Source organism: Argentina anserina, chromosome 5, assembly GCF_933775445.1.
Source record: "Argentina anserina chromosome 5, drPotAnse1.1, whole genome shotgun sequence".
NCBI classification, from domain to species: Eukaryota; Viridiplantae; Streptophyta; class Magnoliopsida; order Rosales; family Rosaceae; genus Argentina; species Argentina anserina.
The window spans coordinates 4,956,914-4,975,981 of NC_065876.1; the positions used below are offsets into that span (position 1 = coordinate 4,956,914).

Consider the following 19,068-nt stretch of genomic DNA (forward strand, 5'->3'; position numbering starts at 1 on the left):
ATTCATATTTTGAAAAGTTGTATCATGGAGAGGGGGAGACGAGTGAGCCAGTCGATATGGTCCCCAGTTCAGTTGAGATTACCAATGTGTCAGCTACACCGGCACCACCAGATGATTCCGGTGTAGTCACTCCCGAGATTCCGGTACTAGAAGATGACAACACTGCCCCTCATGTCTCTCGTACTATTGTTTATACACCTGGCCAATGCTCTCTTGGTACAGAAGATCACTCATCTGAGGTTAGTTATTCTCTTGGCCAATGCTCTCTTGGTACAATATGTCTTGCCAAATAGGTCTACTCGAGGTCAGTCAACAAAAAAATATGAACCTACCCTTCATGCTAAAGCTAAGTATCATGTGGCAAACTTTATGTCTAACAAAAGATTGTCTAAGTCATATGAATCATTTGTGAATCAAATATCTACTGTATCAGTACCTAACAAAGTGCATGATGCATGTGGAGATCCAAAATGGAGGAAAACAATAGAGGAAGAAATTGAAGCATTATAAAAGAACAATACTTGGGAGCTTGTATCTCCACCATATGGAAAGAAGGTAGTGGAATGTCGTTTGGTGTTTACAGTGAAGCATAATCCAGATGGGTTAGTGAGCCAGTATAAAGCACGCCTAGTAGCAAAGGGGTTCACCCAGACATATGACATAGACTATGATGAGACATTTGCACCTGTTGCAAAGATAAACACTATTCGGGTATTAATTTCTTTTGCTGCTAGCTTAAACTGACCACTTAGACAGTTTGATGTTAAGAATGCATTCTTTCATGGAGAACTTACAGAGGAAGTATACATGGATCTTCCGCTTGGTTATGTGGCCGCTTCTCCGAGTAACCTTGTATGCAGATTGAGAAAGTCTTTGTATGGTCTTAAACAGTCACCTCATGCTTGGTTTGGAAGATTTTCACAATTCATGAGGAAAATTGGCTACAGACAAAGTAATTCAGACCACACATTATTTCTCAGACACCAACAAGAGAAGGTAACAACCCTAATTATATATGTTGATGATATGATAGTTACTGGGAATGATACTTATGAGGTGGATAGATTACAGAAACAGCTAGCCACAAAGTTTGAGATGAAAGACCTAGGTACACTCAAGTACTTCTTGGGCATTGAGGTAGCCCGGGGAAGTGATGGTATCTATCTGTATCAGAGGAAGTACATCCTTGATCTACTAACAGAGACATGTATGTTGGATTGCACTCCCATTGATACTCCTATTGAGCAGAACCATCGGTTAGCAGAGTATCCAGATCAAGTGCCTACTGAAAAAACTCGTTATCAGAGGCTAGTTGGACGCCTGATTTATTTATCACATACCAGACCAGATGTTGCGTATGTAGTAAGTGTAGTGAGTCAGTTCATGCATAGTCCCAGTATGGACCACATGGATGCTGTTGTAAGAATTTTGAGGTACTTGAAGTCATCTCCAGGGAGAGGAGTGATGTTTTCTAATCACAATAATATCCTTGAGGTTTGTGGCTTCACAAATGCAAATTGGGCTGGAAATATTACAGATCGGAAATCCACATCAGGGTACTTTACCTTTGTTGGGGGTAATCTTGTTACGTGGAAGAGTAAGAAACAAAAGGTGGTAGCTCGATCTGGTGCTGAAGCAGAGTATAGAGGTATGGCTCAGGGAGTGTACGAATTCTTATAGCTTAGAAATTTGCTACAAGATTTGGGTATTAAACCTAAGTGTGCTATGCAGCTATATTGTGACAACAAAGCATCTATTGATATTTCACATAATCATGTGCAACATGATCGTACACAACATGTGGAGGTTGATCGTCACTTTATAAAGGAGAAGCTAGAGGCTAAAATCATTAGCTTTCTTTTTGTTCATACAGAAGAGCAACTTGCCGATATGCTCACAAAAAGAGTTTGTAAGAAGGCATTTTATGACTCAATTAGCAAGTTGGGCATGATTGATATGTATGCGCCAACTTGAGGGGGAGTGTTAGTTAGCGTGATTCAAGGAGCCAATTAAGGCTTAATTGGAGGAGAGCCAGAGAGTAATTTGTGTTAATTGTATTTTTGTTAGTCTATTTATAAAACACTTCAATGTAAGAAACAATCAAGCAATATACAACAAGCATCGTACCTTTCTTCTCGATCTCCTTCCTTGGCTTGGGTTTGCTCCTTGATCTGCCATGACCATGAGAATGATGATACATGATTCCGGCTTTTGGCTCTTCCCCTTCTTTCAACTACCATAGCTTCTGAAAATGATGAATCAATGGACTTTCTTCTTACTTCTTCATTCAGCAATTTGCTGGTAACTTGACTCAATGACAGGACACCATTATTGGCTCAGTTACTAAGTGAAACAACCAATGTTTCCCAACAATCTAGAAGTGAACTGAGAAGGAGTAAGACGTGTAGCTCTTCGTCGATGACCATATTAATGAGGATAGCTAATTCACAATACTTTGCATCTCATTCAAATGTTCATTGATTGAGGTGTCTCCCTTGTACTTCAAATTGACAAGCTTTCTAATCAAAAATGCTTTGTTGGATGTTGTCTTCCTTTCATACAAGGTTTCAAGCTTTCTCCATAATTCAAGAGTTGTTGTCTCCTTTGAAACATGATGAAATACATTATCATCGAGCCACTGCTGAATAACTCCAATGCATTTTATGTTCATCTTCTTCCAATCATCATCACTCATCCCTTTCTGCTTATCGCCTTCAATCGGAGAAGACAAATCTTTGCAATAGAGCAAGTCTTCCATCTTTGCTTTCCAAATCATATAGTTTCTCCCATTCAGACTCACCATCCGGCTTTGTTTGAATCCATGATTTTGACCCGCTAACCAGCGATTCTGATACCACTATGTTGGGTAATAAGATGTCTATCAGCATACACAAACACAAAACCTATAAACCAGCAAAATTAGAACAGCTAGGAGAAATATAAAGCAACAAAGAACACCAGCAATTTTAACGTGGAAACCCTTTAATGTGAAGGTAAAACTACGGGATGATCTTCGAAAAACTTCCACTATAGAATGGGATTACAATCTCCAATCTCTCTAGATCTCTAGAGGAATAACACTCAAGAATCACTCTTGGCTAACACAAGAAATAAGCTGAGCAAGAAGGATTAGTTCTCTTGTTTCTCTCCTTACACACAGCTCACACAAATGAGAGAGAGCAAGATATATTTTCTTCTCTCTCTAGCTCCTGCTAGAGAGTACGAAGGGATCACCAAAGACCAAGAAACAATATTTTTTTTATTGTTTCTAATACCAGCTGCACTCCTTTATCAAGGCTTAAAAAAACATCTCTTTAATTGTTTTCTCCAACTCAGTTTATAACACCTATTAATTAGATGTCCAGCATGAGGAGGGAACTCCAAAAAATCAAACGAGGCTTAAATATGTTTACATATTGATTTCGATCATGCATGCATGTGAGTATGTTTGTACAAAATAGCATGCACGCGTACGTACGCACCCAATTAGGTGCTGGATTGATCAAGCGTGAGATTAAACAACCATTGAGGACCATCGGTGCACGAGGGCATATACATATATAGCTACAATGCAATGGAGCTTTCCTTTAGATTTGAACGAACACGTTCCAGGTGGCCGGTTTCAACAACCAAAAGACGGATCGATCGAAGTTAGCCACCTCGATCCCAGTTTGATAAAGAAGAAGAATTCGAAGCTATTTACAAAGCTGGTAAACGTTTATATATCCATTTTGATCCGAAAGAAGATGCTCACGAAACCCATGTGGAATCTTATTTTACTTCAATACATTGCAAATCAAGCTTATTAGGTTTCGAGTTTGGTAAATAGATCGATATACCAAGTGAATTTACCTGCCTGAAACATATGCAGGTGACTGAGGTGAGCATGTTGGACCAACTTGTTCTTACTTACTCTTCGTGGACGAGAACCTCGATCATGTACGTATGCGGTATGCCAACATATATATGCTGGTGATTGGTGAAGGACTACTCATGGAGTTGCTGATCGATCATTATACAAAAACTAACTTCTAGTACGTACGTCTGCACTCCGTACCATGCATGATTGGACAGTTCATTTCAATTAATTAGTATCAATTAAATAGAGAGCTCGACATGAGACTTGTACGCGCGTTGTTCCCAAACTTAATAAACGAAACAAAAACGTTAAGTCAGCTGAAAGATGGTTTATCAGTTCTGCGTTGGCCTTGAAGAGACCATAACCGTCCTCTCAATTACGTGCTGCTATAATCTTGAACATTAGTTACAAGTTTACAACTAACTCCCCACTTGATCTGGCAATCTGATTTCTGCACAATGTTCTTAAGAACTATAGTCTACATGTGAGATTCCTACTTTAAGTAGGAGAGAAAGAATTAAACGTATTGTTTTCGCTCACGAAATGACTAAAAATCTTTGATTAATTATGGTACTAGACTTGTGTTAGTGTGATGCACGTGTTATTTGTAAATTGTACCCGTGCATCACACCGGTTATTTGTTAATAGAAGAAAAACTTCAAAGTCATTTGTAATATTGTTTGTTAAATGATAATCATTTTATGTAATTGTGTTTAATATCAAAAGTATTTTAGGCTTTATAATTGTAGAGATTAATGTTTTCTTTGTCTTCTACCGCTAACTATCCTTAATATATTTTATTTTAGCAAATCACATCTTCATATGGACAATATAGGAAGTTCAATTTTTCGGTGAATCGGTTGACACCAAACCCAAACTTCAAATTATAGCAGTGGAGATTTGCTTTGGCATCCTTATAACTAAAGTCTCCACATCCACCAATAATATTCAAAACTTGTATGAATAGTGCACTCATGTAATAGGTTCTTCAGGTTCGCTTTCGTAGTTCTATTCAGCCTTCATTTGAAATGTGCACGGAGAGCGACATACCTAGTATCTAAGATGATGACTTGTAACATCAAACCGTGGCAGGACAAGCAAAGTCCAAACATGGTACGTCGTAAAATTTAAAGCCAGATGAAACTTCCAAATAAAGTTCAGTGTCATTCATTTAAATGCAGAATGTAACAATGTGCCTGTATAAGTTGCAACAAATCAATATCCAGTGATGATCCTTGGCACAAATAAAAGCATCATGATCCTATTTTGGTCTCATTATGACCAGACGATGTGTTTCAGGTCTAGATGGTAGTCATGGCCACCAAGCAAACTGTGGAAAACATATTGATGCTTTTATTTTGCCTAGAACAACGACGTTACATTCAAGAGAATTTCTACCAGAAAGGTACTCTCAACTACTTGTTTTATTATGTTACAGTCACCAAAGAAAAGGAAGGATTGGGGTAAACAAGCAACACAATAAACGTTGAGAGAAAAATATCTAGAAATACATGGCTACCACTTCTTGAAGAACTAACTCAATCAAGTGCCTCCTGGAATGTCGCTTCCAGACTTGCGGTTCAGGTAACGAATAACAGCATCCTCAACCCTGAAAAGAGAGGCAAATGAAGAGTGAGAGAAGTTCATGGCAAACTCCCAACTTCATACATATATATATTTAACTTAACCAAGTATTCACCAAAAACCAAAAAAAAAAAGAAACCTTGATCAACAAACATTGCCGATTCAGAGATGAACAGAAAAATGTCATAAACACCATAAAAATTGTCATTTCGACAGATTCCAACCACAGTATTTTCAAGACTTGATGAGCACCTATAGTTTCCAAACACTTCTACTAGTTCAACTAGGAGAAACCAGCATAGACAGTCATGAGTAAGGAACTAAGGATTGCATCACCAATCCAAAAGCCAGGTAATTTGGGGATCTCAATTCTAATGAATACAGATTACTATGGTATCTGTAAATGCTAAAAAGGTTTTATATTCTTTCCCTAGTCTCCCTCTAACCACTGTCTTCCACTGGGAAGCTTCAAATAGTTTCTTGTAATACAGTTTATCATGCTAAGCACACACAAGAAATACAAAAGCTCAGAAAACAAAAGAAAGGAATAACAAAATACACAGCAGAAGCTTACCAGGGTTGATTATAGAAATCTGAGCGGCGCTCCTTTTCTGCATTACGATTAGCATCTCCAGCAACAAGCTTTAGGTCCTTGCTCTGAGAAGTAATCAGAGTATTTATAAACTCTGCTGGAGACTGACTGAATCCAAGAAAGAAAGCCCGCCGCCGACGATGTTCGTGGGTTTTTTTTATAGATGCACATATCAGTTCATCGCAAGCATCGATCTCTTTATTTCTCTCGGTGCTAGCCAAGAATGCAGACATCTCCTTCTCTAGTGACATAGGCACATCAACCAGTATATCATAGCAAGTAGTTCCAGCTGGACAGTTTCCTGAAAGTTTCATTTTGTGCTCTATGTGTATAGGCTGTGGAGGAGATAAGTGCATTGATATTTTCTGTGAAACCATAGAAAACTTCATCTTCTCTTCCCTGAAAACTTTCTGAAGAGGGGGATCACACATGAAAAAGGTAGGGTCGCTTGGGTTCTGCAACTTCCGGGCTTTCACATAATGCCAAATAGCAGCTATAACTCTTGCCCGAGTCTCCGTTTCAATTCCCAGAACTTCAGTCAGAGCTGGTGAAAGTTTAAATTTCTCTGGTACATAATTCATTTCTAATCGTATTACTGCACTAAACTCTTTATCCCCTTTTCTTTTCACCTCAAAGCCATCAAGAAGAGCAGGTGAACGAGCACTTTCCCACAAAATCACAGGGTTGTCCGGATAGAGGCTTTGGTCCAAGTATATAGTAATTTTCTTAAAGAGGGATGAAAATTTAACCCTTGACTTCTGTGGAATTCCAGCCACCACAGGATCCCTTCCATCTTCCAATATCCTTCCAATTATCTTAAGAGACCAAGTAGGGGGAGCTGCATCCTTCTTTTCAGGATTTCTTGGTGTCTGGTTCTCAAAGGTGTTGAATACATAAACTCGAAGCATCTTCTGGAAATGGGGAGGACACTTAAGCGACTCCTGGATGTCAACCTTCTTCCTTGCCAACGCAGCATCGACACGAGCCTCAAATTCAAGCAATTGAGTATACAGACCAGATTCTGGCAGAAGTGCAGCGACTTTGTCCGGTATATGTTTATCAGGTAGCTTTCGCTTCTTTCTACAAGCAGCTGGAGTGAGTTCCATGTTTTTAAACATAGGACCAGTATTGGCCGGAGATGAACCTTGAGGCCGAGAAGGTGGCTTCTGGTTAGCTCGCTTGGCACTTCCTGTGCTTGGCGTTGCTATGGAGGGTGACGAAACACCTGGACTGGCATTATGCAATTGAGCAAGAGAATGAGCTTGAGCTTGCAACTGAACAAACTGGGCATGCGCCGCTTGATTTTGGGCCTGTGCATGAGCATTCACATACTGTGCCTGTGCCATTGCTTGCGCTTGCGGCTCAGACAACTGAAAGTGCCCTGGAAATTGGGACGCACCTTGTGCTTGAGGTTGTGACTGGGAGAGAAGATGAGGCTGGTGGTTCATGGTCATAGATTGCGAAACAGCCCCAGGATTGCCAAAATGGGGCGGCACTCCCACAATCTTGGCCTGATTATTATTATTATTATTATTGTTAACATTCATCGAAATTCCTTATCAAACACCAACCTGTTCCACCACACCCTTTAATGGAAAACCTCCAAAACCGAAAACCAACTTCCATATACCAATAAAGACTTAATCTTGACACTCTTATCTCACAACCTTCCTCACCCAAAATCAAAATTCCTTAAATATCAAGCATCCAAATCCAGCTAGCACTCTCAAGGTATCCAATTTGACATGAACAAAATCGAATAGCAGTGCTTCTCCTCTGTGAAAGAACATAAACCCTACATTTAGACGCAAAACCCAGAATTCTAATCCAAAAAAGCATCAAACTTTCAATCCAAAACACACATTAGAAAGTGAAAGCTAAAGCTACTGAATTCAAAAGCATATACAGGCTGTGTTCACATAAATTAGAGACCCAATTCAACATAATTCAAGAAGCTATATTACAAAATCATTAATAAAAATAAATAAATAGACTACACTGACAAATTTGAACCCAAAAAACTGAAAGCTTCTTACTTGTTAGTTGTTACTACTAAAGCTCCTTCTTCTTCTTCTTGTCTCTGCTTTTCAGATCGGGTATGGAGTCTCTCTATTCTCAGCGGCTCCGTGCCGAAGTTACATATTTACCCTTTTTTAAAACCTGAGGTCACCGGAAATATGATCTGCACGTGACGGATATATAGCGGGTGACTTTTCGGTTAGTAAAGACCTTACTTTCGGATCTGGCCCAAATAATTAAGGCCCAAATGGTGGAGACTTAAACCCTAAGGCCCAATTAGGGGTTACTATATATAAGAAAACCCTAGCCTTCAGTCTCGGCAGTCGGCAGCTAGGAAGGGAGATCGCAGAAGAAGCCGAAGCAGTAGCAGCCATGGTAATTTTCTTCTTCTGCTAATCTGGGCTTTTGCATTTGGGTTTTGGCTTTCTCGAATTCAGAAGCAATGAGGATGAAGCATGTTATGTACTGTTTTCAATACGAAAAATAAAATGTATATGTGATTTGAAACTCTGATTTGATTTTGGGGGCTTCAAGTTCTTATGAGATGTGGTACCGGGTTTGTTGTTTTTCAGGTGAAGTATTCCCAGGAGCCCAACAACATTACCAAGTGTAAGTATTTTGGTGTATTCGAGTGTGTTTGTTTTGGTAGGTTTGAACAAATATTGGTTCGAGTGTTCATGAAATATCTAATGGTTTTTGATATTTTCATTGATGAATCAGCCTGCAAAGCCAGAGGCAGCGATCTCCGAGTTCATTTCAAGGTACCCAGAATTTGACATTGTAAATAAATAGACTTGTATGTAGTGTTTGTGGTTATGGTGATGAGATTGGGTTTTCCAGTTGTAACTAGGTTGCACTTTGATGCCATTGTCTAGATTGCTAGGTTGTTGCTGCTTTTAGCTCTGATTTTCGGGTTGTTCTTGTCATGGATAGTCATGAGCAATAGGAAGCTCTTAAACTCTTGAATTGTGAAGTGATTTTAATTCACGGTTTTATTTCACCACCAGGCTAAATTTGCTTAAAATAGTTTGCAATTGGATAGTCTTTCATATGAGTAGTTGCAATACATTTTCAGTGAGTCATGTGACATTCATAGGTTTTCGTCTTCTGCTTACTCTAGTCTGATATATATAATTTCTAAATGTTGACAACTTGTTTATCTATTTGCTGTATTTTCCTCAAGAATGAGTCAAGTGGTTTTTTTTTTTCAATCCAGAACACAAGGGAGACTGCCCATGCACTTCGCAAGATGCCATTGGTCAAGGCCAAAATGTATCTGGATGATGTTCTGGCCCATAAGCAGGCTATTCCATTCACTCGCTTCTGTCGTGGAGTAGGGCGAACTGCTCAGGCCAAGAATCGCCATTCAAATGGACAGGGACGGTGGCCTGTTAAATCTGCCAAATTCATTCTGGACTTGCTTAAGAATGCTGAGAGTAATGCAGAGGTGTGCTTTACGTCAATGTGGTCTTTATTTTTACACTACAAATTATCACATGTATGCTCACATATATCCTTTTGCAACATATTTTCTAGGTTAAAGGTTTAGATGTGGATTCGCTCTACATATCTCATATCCAGGTGAACCAAGCCAGGAAGCAGAGGCGTCGCACATACCGTGCACATGGAAGAATTAATGGTGAGTGTTTACTGACTTTCCTGAGTACCATACAGCTAGTAAAGTTTTTGTGTTTGATTGAACTTACCTTTGAATTCATTTGGCAGCTTACATGTCATCTCCATGCCATATCGAGTTGATTTTGTCAGAAAAGGAGGAGCCTGTGAAAAAAGAGGTATAAATGTTTTAACATATTTAGCTAGAAAAAGTTCTTGGTTACCACTAACAAATTATGTTTGGAAGTGATTAGTGTTCTGATATACTATGTGGTTACTGCAGGCCGAGACTCAGTTGGCTAGCAGGAAACCAGCAAAGACTAGAGCTGTCGCAGCTTAAGATGCTTCAAGTCCCATCTTTTTTTCACTATCTGCCATCTTTTTTCAAACTCTGTTTTGTTGTATTGAGTAACTCTGCATTGGTATGAATTAGACTGAGGATAGCAATTTGGTTATGACATCAAATTTGGTCAGATATAATTTGCCCGATCTTCATTTTTTCCCCCGGTCAATGTGTTGGGTATCATGCTTGATTCTTCTATATTGCCTTGATAATGTTTTTAGATGATAATAGATATGAAAGTTTCCAAACAATCTTTGCTGCTGAGCTTGCTAAACACAATTCATGAGAGCACTCAAAGCTTTAATCAAGTGTTATGATTTATGAACCTTGAAAAATCACTAAGAAACCCGATTTCAAGCCAAACCACCACTGACATTGAGAAAAAAAAAGTTGGTATAGAAACGATGTGGTTAACTCTACCTCTATATCTACTTATAAGTTAGATCAGCATCAGCAGAAAATCCTATGCCATGACGAACCCTAGTTTCTGGTGGTTTTCAGCCGAGTAGCTTCCATCTTTACTGAGTCTGGCACCACATCTTTACTTGTTCCTTGCAATCAAAAGGATCAGAGTAGAGGAGACTAGCAACTAAGTTGATAGATCTACTAAAGATGTGATAATGAAGATTGTTTCGGGGCGATTTGGTGGGCAAATTTGTTGCATCCAATGCACCCCTAAGACCTTTTCAAGCTTAATTGAGACCCCGTTGTTTGCTCCAATGAGCATTTCGAGATAACTCGACTTTGGTACGAACTCTGTTACAGGAGCCGTGATGACGAAGTCTCAAAAAAATAGATTGCAAACATTGAGTTACAGTGGCAACTCTGCCTTGGGAGAATCCAACTACGATTTTTCTTGTTTCGTTTGAATTTCGTTCTTTGGAACTTAATTTTTGTACAAACGCACTATATAATTGCAGCTCCATGCCTGTTGGTCAATCCTTTTAAGGGAGAGGTGCTGAAGATCCCATCAATGGGTTCAATGAATAACAATCAACCGGCCCTTTGCATTAGTACGGCATGGGATTTGATAATACGTCAAACACCTACAAACTTGTTTATGGCTACAGAGATTTATAGAGCTACCAACCGGTGGCCAATGTCCATTTGCTAGGGCAAAGCTCATGCTCGTGGCGAGTACTACAAAAGATTAGAGGTAGTGTGAAGAAACCAAGTCCTTTACTTATGAACTCCTTTGATGCTTGCACTACAAGTTACTGATGTACTCTATTGATAATTTGATACCAGTTTTTTTTCAACCATGTTCACCAATCAAGAGGTTGTTACGAGGTCTATAAATTAGTGTCCTCGTTTGACAAATACTCAATTAGTGTCCAGATTGCATATAAGCAAGGTTAGAAACAGACATCCAAATAAGCAGTGTGAAAGGAGTGAGGCTAAGAATTGGCTTTGCTTCAGCTCACAGGAGCATCTCCCATGACAGTCCTACAAGCACCAATTTGAGAAGTATGAGGAAAAGGGAGAATGCATGAAGCGAATTGGGTTGTTGAAGCTGCCAGTGTCAATGTTTCCTCCCGGATGGGATTTCCCTGGAGCGTGTGATATTGTCCACATAGGTGATAACAGGGCTGCTTTATCATCCTTCAGCTTCCAGAACAGGATAAGGGGTCAGCCCCCGGGGTTCATAAGAAGCAGGGGATTACCCTTCCGTTTCAATTTCATGTTAATATGAGTAAGGTGGACAAAAAATCAAATTTGCCGACCACCCTTCATTTGCCCATCTTTATAAACTCATGATATGTGTTTTTTCTCAACTCATATTTAGATAATAATTGAGCAATTGGACACATGTCATGAGTTTAGAAAGATGAACACAAAGTGGGTAAATAAAGGGTGATCGACAAATTTGTTTCCGAGAAATACGTACTCCAAAGAAAAAGACCTTCAAACCAGGAAAGAATCTCCGTTTGAAAATCCCCAGTAGCGTGATTATAGTACAGCATAATGGTCTTATAGAACCTGAAACAAGAGGCTGCCATATGTAGTTTGGGCACTTGAAAAAACTCATGTTAGTTTCCTCTATATGTGCATCACAAAGCATCAGGCTTCCTGATTTTTTAGTCAAAGGTTGAAATTACGAGAAAATATAGCAATGTCTAACTGTCTAAGCTAAGATTATAACCAATATAGTGGAGTGTCCATCCTGTAAAAAATTTTAGTCAAAGGTTGAACTTCGACAGTTTTGTTACATTCCCAGCACCCGCAAAAACATGCACATGAACTCCGCGTTCTCTTAACCAGCGCAACGGAATGTCAAATGAAAAATCTGCAAATGCAGAGACTGCAGCAAGATCTTCTGATTTAACAAAATCTCTTCCAGAAATTTTGGATTTCTTATCCTTCAAATTATCTCTTACATGTCTTCGTTGTTCAGTATGGCCTCGTCCTCTTGTTTTAAATCCCCACACTGCTGAAGAACCCCCAGAAGGGCAAAGAGGAGAGAAATCACCACCTAAGAAGAATCGCCCTGGAAGAGATGAGGGCTTGTACAATAATCCATTCCCCCAGGAGATATCACACCCCCAGAGACCCCAAATTGAAGTGCAGCATGATGAAATCCAAATGGGACAACATAGCGAAAATCAAACTCCTGGTGGAAATAACAGAAGCAAGTTCAGTATGTAGAAATACAGCTGACAACAAGGATGATAGTAGAATGACTAGAATCTAAACCTAAACCAAAGATGGTACTTTTGTTCTTTTCTCATAATAGAAGCAAGTTCAATATGTAGAAATACAGCAGAGACAACAAGGGTGATAGTAGAATCTAAACCTAAACCAAAGATGGCACTTTTGTTCTTTTATCCTGTGTTCTGTAACTGGACCAGAATATAAACAACTGGCTCACAGAAGAAAACCAAAAGAAGAGGACATACTAACCTGGCACAAAAAAACGGACACGCCAACTACCAGAGGCCAGGTCACCAACTTGACAAGAAAGAAGGCAAGATTAGCCTTGAGTTGGCCTGAAAGATGAATTTATCCTATCAAGGGTAAGTGTACTTAAGGGATGAAAGTAAGCCATTGCCAAGCTGCCTTCTTTGTGATGGGTCTGCAAGCGTAGGCCATCCAAGACTGTATACAAAATCATGATGATTGGTTGAAAATAAGCTAAGAGAGAGCCCAGCCACTCGCTTTGGTTCTTTACAAGGTAATGACTGAACCAGCAGTCAGTTCTGATATTTGACTTTAGAGCATAAGTAAATTTGTCGCCCACTCCTGCCCACCCTATGTTCACTTTACAAAAAATATCAAGTATCATTTTTCTCATAACTATGGTTATTATAAAGGGTACTTGATATTTTTTTGTGAGGTGAACATGGTAGAAATAGACGACAAATTTGTTTCACTATGAGCATATTGATAGGTGCATATTTATCAGTATTTTTATATCAATATTCTTATATTTGATTTGTTAGATTCTTGTTATTAGGATTTATTTACTTATATTTTCTATATTATAGGTTTTCGGTGTAAAGAAGAGGAAAATGAAAGAATATCAAGGATAATGGGTATTTATTGGGGAATCATAAATTCAGATGATCTGAAAGTCATAAATACAAAATATTTTGGAGTTTTAATTGAAAAATTAGATATCAAGGAGTCTGAAGACTCATATAAAAGGAAGATTTCACATCATTCTACAAATTTTTAGACATCAACATCAGACTCCCGCCATCTTCCTCTCTCTCCCTTTTCATGGTGTGTTTTATTTTATCTATTTATTTCTTTTAGGTTTTTGATAGTTAGGGGCTGCCTAAGCCCTAGACATGTGTAAACCAAGATTTTGGCGTTAATTTTATAGTTTCTTGGATATTGAATGTTTGTTGATTCATTGGTTTCTCATTGATAAATTATAGTTTCATTTATGGTTGCAAACGTAGTAAGCATGCTAGGGTTTAATTGCTATGATTTTGTGTTTTGATCATCATGTCAAGTATATTATCTAGAGTAACACATGAGTAACTTGAGCCCCATTCATATGAATTGACATATAGGTAGATTAGGACAACACCAATATTGGCATTGCCTAGCTTTATTCATATTCTTTTAGATCTTAATGACTTTTATGTGAGATATGTGCGAGAACATCACTCTAGGTTCTATGTTAGAAGCTAAGTTAAGTTGAAAACATCATTCTCTTAACATACCAAGTATGAAAGGTTGATAGGTTAAGTTCAACACATCATTGGCTTAGCTTGGATAAAGACATTCAATTGAATAGGAGTCTGTAGGTTAACAAATCTTTGGTGAAATATGTTCTAGGGTGTATGGTTGTTCCTAGCTATTGCTTTTCTTATATATTTCAAAACTCAAAAACATTATTTTTCATACATCTTATGTCCTCTGTTTTGTGGAATTTAGTTAGCATAGAAAAGCAATCCCAAAATTCGTGAAATTTTGTTAGTTGTTAGTTTAGTGTGTCTAGTTCGTGTCTATAAAATTTCGTGGTATTCATAGTAGTTTAGAATCATCTGCTCCTCAGTTATTTCGGACTGGACAAATTAGGTTTTTATTTTTAAATAGTCATAGATTGGTAATTTAGATACAAACCTCTGTGGGAGACCCCTTCTTTCATATACTACCATCGGCAACCATATTGTGATTGCAGGGCTAATTTGTAAGCTGGTTTTATGCTTATCAAATTGTTTTTCTTAATTGCTAGTCTAGTTATCTTTTTTTCTTTTATATTTTGTATAATACTAACGTCTTTTACCTTGGTATCAGAATGCACTACCCACGTTGTTATTTTAATGAAGGTAAGTTACCATGGGACGATTCAAGTTAAGAATGAACTAATATTGACTCATGGCTCTTCAGCTCATGGCAGCCATATCAAGTTTTGAGTCAACAACTTAAGCATGAGGAAATAGAGGAAATCATTGCTTCACCTGAACCATATGACAATTCAAGTTTCAATGACAATGAGGATGAGGATTCCGGTGAACCATATGAAGAAATTGAAGTTGAGACTTATGAGGGTTATGCAGTATGACACACAACCGAGCTTGAAGCAACATGTATGCATAGTGACGATGAAGACTTCAATGATCGAGAAAGAGGAGCCCATTAAAGTTATGTTGGATGTTCCTTCCCTCAAAGAGGCATTTTTGTTTAATGATGTACATGAGAAATTATCATAAGTCAAAATCATGTGGAGATGGTGATTCATGGATATTTCAGATCTAATAAGGAAGTCTTTTTGATGATGTTTGGTGGATTTAGGAAGAAAATGAAACAATGGAAAAGGAGGAAAAAGAAAAGATTTGAGCATTATTCCATTGTTACCAAGGAGAATAAGTTGCTAACAAGGGCACACATATCATCTTTAAAGAAGGTTAAGCATTTGATTGATCCACGACCTAAGCCTCCTGATTACTCGTGATGAGCTGATAATAGGTGATGTAATATGGAGGAGGTAGTGGCAACGACAATGGAAATTTTATAATCCAAACAATCTTTAATTTCTCCATACTCTTCTTTTCTATTTCTTTACATCTTCACTCGTTCGTTTTTATGTTTTTAGTGTGTGCAGGCTAGGTCATGTAGTTGAGGAAAGAAAGAGGAAAATCACTTTTTGAGTAAGACAGTTTTGCCTTTGTGGACCAGTGACTTTTAACGACTGTCATTCTCTGCTCATTTGGAACCAGAAGACGCACCAATATGGATCAAAAGCCCCAAGAGTCTACTTTCCAATGGTTTTGGCATATCCGGATTTCAAGCTCTCATGCGTCTGTAATGTCTACCTGAGTGCATCAGGGTCAAAGCTGGAAAAACAAAACGCAGATTTGCTCTCTTCAACTCTCTATTTTTTCTCTTTTATGTGTTTAGTTATTTGTGAATGTTTCTTTATCTTTCTAACTTCATCTGTTTATTGCATGTTTAGAATTTGTCCAATATTAGGGACAATGTTGAGAATGAGTGCGGGGGAAGAGAACATTTTGTTGTAGTGTTTTTATTTTAGAGTCATTAGGTGTTAGTTTTTGTCAGAGGCAATGAATTACCCTTGGATTGACGATCAATCGTTTGAAAGGAGAAAACATACATAAGCATATAAGAATAACGATTGATCGTTGACACGAAACGATCGATCGCCTGCATGTAAAAAAAAAGTCTAGTTCTAGGAGTTGTTTTCTTGTTGTGTCTTAAGAATGTCTTCCAACTACTTTGATGCGTATATATTTTATAACTTATGACTTAAGAAAATCATGAAATTAAAATGATGTTTGGTATTATTCATTAGTTAATAATGATGCATGATTGTTATATGCATGTGTAGTGGATGTGGCTTTGCTTACATGGTACAAACATGAGCATGTTAGAATGAGTTTTGATTCATATATTCCCATGAGAGTTGAGCTTATTTGTGCCTATTCTTTATTGAGTGCTAAGTGAAATATATCATCTTATTTTATTGGCATATTGATCTCATTATTTGGTTGATTACTTACCGCATATTAAGTTTAGTGGACTATAGAAATTACTAGAATTCACTCGTGTTATTCGAAACTTTTAGTCAATACATGTTCTGATTTTGGAAGAGATTAAAAGGACTTTTAGGACCTACCATCATTGCCAAATTGCTTTGTGTCCCAATTTTGTGCATATGTGCACAACCCCTTAGTTAACCCTTTTGAGCCTACATGTATAACCTTTTGTTTCATCACCCACAATATCATTGACCTTGAACCTTAGTATAGTTATATCCGTGTATGTGTTCTAAATATCTAATAGAGCAATACTTTGGTGATTTGTACGTGTTCAAGAAAAGAAAAAGAAGATGATGTTGAGAAGCAAGTGTGGGGGTGTTTACTTGTCTTTTAGAAAAATTATGTTACGGTGAAATAAAAAAAGAGAAGAAGAAAAAAATACATGACGACATTGGACATAATAGAAAAAAATAGTAAAGTATGGATTAAGTCGGTCATTGTGATCAAGGAGATTGTTTTGAATTGAAGACCAAATGATGTTATATATGGTCTTTGTCCATTTTCATGAGTTGTCTAAAGTGATTTTATGGCTCTACTAGGTTTTTGGAATGTTTTGTATATCCTTTATCTTTTGAAATTTTTTTGCCATCGGTACCCAAACTATTTTGGCAAAGTCAATGTAGTACCCCAACTCTGAGTTGTACCAATGTAGTACCCAAACTTGTAATTCGCTATCAACGAAAGGTCTGAGCCCAATTTCCGTACGGTTTCGTTAGCTCGATCATGTGTCCCGCACGTGAGCACAAAAAAAATTTCAACATCGGTACCCAAACTCTTGTGGCAAGATCAATGTACTACCCAAACAATGAGTTGTACCAATGTAATACCCAAACTCGTTTTTCTTTATCAATGAGGGGTCTAAAGCTAATTTCTATCACAACTCTATCTTATGGGTCACGTGTCATAACTTCTTGTTTTTTCTCTCTTTCTTCTTATTCTCCTTCACTCTTACTCCTTCCACACTGTATTTATGAGCTCAGATTTCGAGGCAAAGCAACACTACAGGTTGTGTTTCTTCAAACTCTTCAACCACGATAATGACTTCTCCCAGCTCGGCAACCTTGCCTTAAGCCACAACATAGTCTCCCTCACCTCCTCCACCTACGACATTCTCTTCCTCCACCTACGATTCGAGGCCTGTAAAGCGGTGCAGGCAGTCGGCGGTCGAGAATCTCATAGTGAAGGTCTGCGATCGTGACGTGTCGATGGATCGGGGGTTCCAAGGAGAGGTGGAGGAGCTCGAAGATGGTATTGGTGGTGAAGGAGGAGGCGGTGGGGATGAGAGGAGGTGGAGCTCCTCAATGCCACACTGTGGTGGTGAGGTGTTCGGAGCATAATGAGAATGGGTTGTTGTTTTGCCCAATTTGTAAGTTGTTTCTTAATTCTAGATATTTACTGTAAGAGTTTCTTATTTATGGCATTAGAACCCACATAGAGTTATTTAGGTAAATATCTTTTTTATTTTGACCCATAAGACGAAACCGTGACGTAAATTGGCCTCAGGCCCCTCATTGATAGCGAAAAATGAGTTTGAGTACTACATTGGTACAACTCAGAGTTTGGGTACTACATTGACCTTACCACAAGAGTTTGTGTACCGCTGTTGAATTTTTTGTGTGGTCACGTGCAGGACACGTGACCGAGATAACGGAGCCGTAACGGAAATTGGGCTCAGACTCTTCGTTAATAGCGAATTACAAGTTTGGGTACTACATTGATACAACTCAGAGTTTGGGTACTACCTTGACCTTACCACAATAATTTGGGTACCGATGGTGAAAATTGTTTCTTATCTATTTGTTCTTTAAACCTTAGCCTTGGCCGAATTATAACTTTGATGAGTCCTTTTATGATATTTAAGATGAGCGACTTTTGATATGTGGAGATGTATTACAAGAATGAACATATGGTTTGGATTGTGCAAGTAATTGATATGTTTCATGAGATTATTCTTAATTTTTCAGAAAGATATGTTATTTCTTAATATGTGAACAATTTGTTTGCCTTATATATTATATCTCAGACTCTCACATATAACATGAGTGAATTAGCCAAAAAATTGAAGAGTACAAGAATTGAGTGCACCCTTGTGAGATTGAGACATAATTTGTTCGAAACATGTTGAGATTACATTCACCATTGTAGCTTCCGTGTCCTATATGTGTATACATTAATTATGCATTTTTATTAACTCTTGAATAATGTTGGACTGATTCTTAATTATTATGCTCGTCTTGATACCATAAAGTATGAAATTTTTGAGACAGTTGTTAGAAGGATTAGAGTTGTTTTGTTATCTTGTTGTGAGTTTATGTTTTAGTTTTTCATGTGTTTTGCTCGAAAACTAGCAAAAGGTTACATATGCCAAATAACCACCCCACACGTCCCCATATCCAAACACATTTTTAAACTTAAGTGAACTTTGAGCTGTCTAAGATCTTACTGCCAGTTTTGTGGAGCAACCGATTGAACCAGAAAACACACCCTCAGTCTCCTTGACCACCACTCTTACGTTGCAGGTTCCTGGAAACTCAACCGGGCTGGA

The 19,068-nt window shown here is 38.1% G+C and overlaps 2 protein-coding genes across 3 annotated transcripts; one reads left to right on the forward strand and one right to left on the reverse strand.

The window, feature by feature from the left end:
* Positions 1-5,003: 5,003 nt before the first annotated feature.
* On the reverse strand, positions 5,004-8,171 carry LOC126793751 (SWI/SNF complex component SNF12 homolog). 2 transcript variants are annotated; one of them, XM_050520370.1, is made up of 3 exons: positions 8,072-8,171; positions 6,018-7,811; positions 5,004-5,468 (listed from the first exon to the last, which is right to left on the reverse strand). In XM_050520370.1, exons 2-3 carry the CDS (start codon positions 7,580-7,582, stop codon positions 5,402-5,404), a joined length of 1,632 nt encoding a protein of 543 aa, XP_050376327.1. In that variant the 5' UTR covers positions 7,583-7,811; positions 8,072-8,171; the 3' UTR covers positions 5,004-5,401. The 2 variants fall into 2 exon arrangements, with proteins under 2 accessions (XP_050376327.1, XP_050376326.1); XM_050520369.1 differs by having other exon boundaries at positions 6,018-8,105.
* Positions 8,172-8,296: 125 nt separating this feature from the next.
* LOC126793891 (60S ribosomal protein L17-2) lies at positions 8,297-10,180 on the forward strand. The gene is made up of 7 exons (XM_050520521.1): positions 8,297-8,429; positions 8,627-8,663; positions 8,775-8,815; positions 9,271-9,501; positions 9,591-9,693; positions 9,780-9,847; positions 9,952-10,180. Exons 1-7 carry the CDS (start codon positions 8,427-8,429, stop codon positions 10,006-10,008), a joined length of 540 nt encoding a protein of 179 aa, XP_050376478.1. The 5' UTR covers positions 8,297-8,426; the 3' UTR covers positions 10,009-10,180.
* The last annotated feature ends 8,888 nt before the right edge of the window (positions 10,181-19,068 follow it).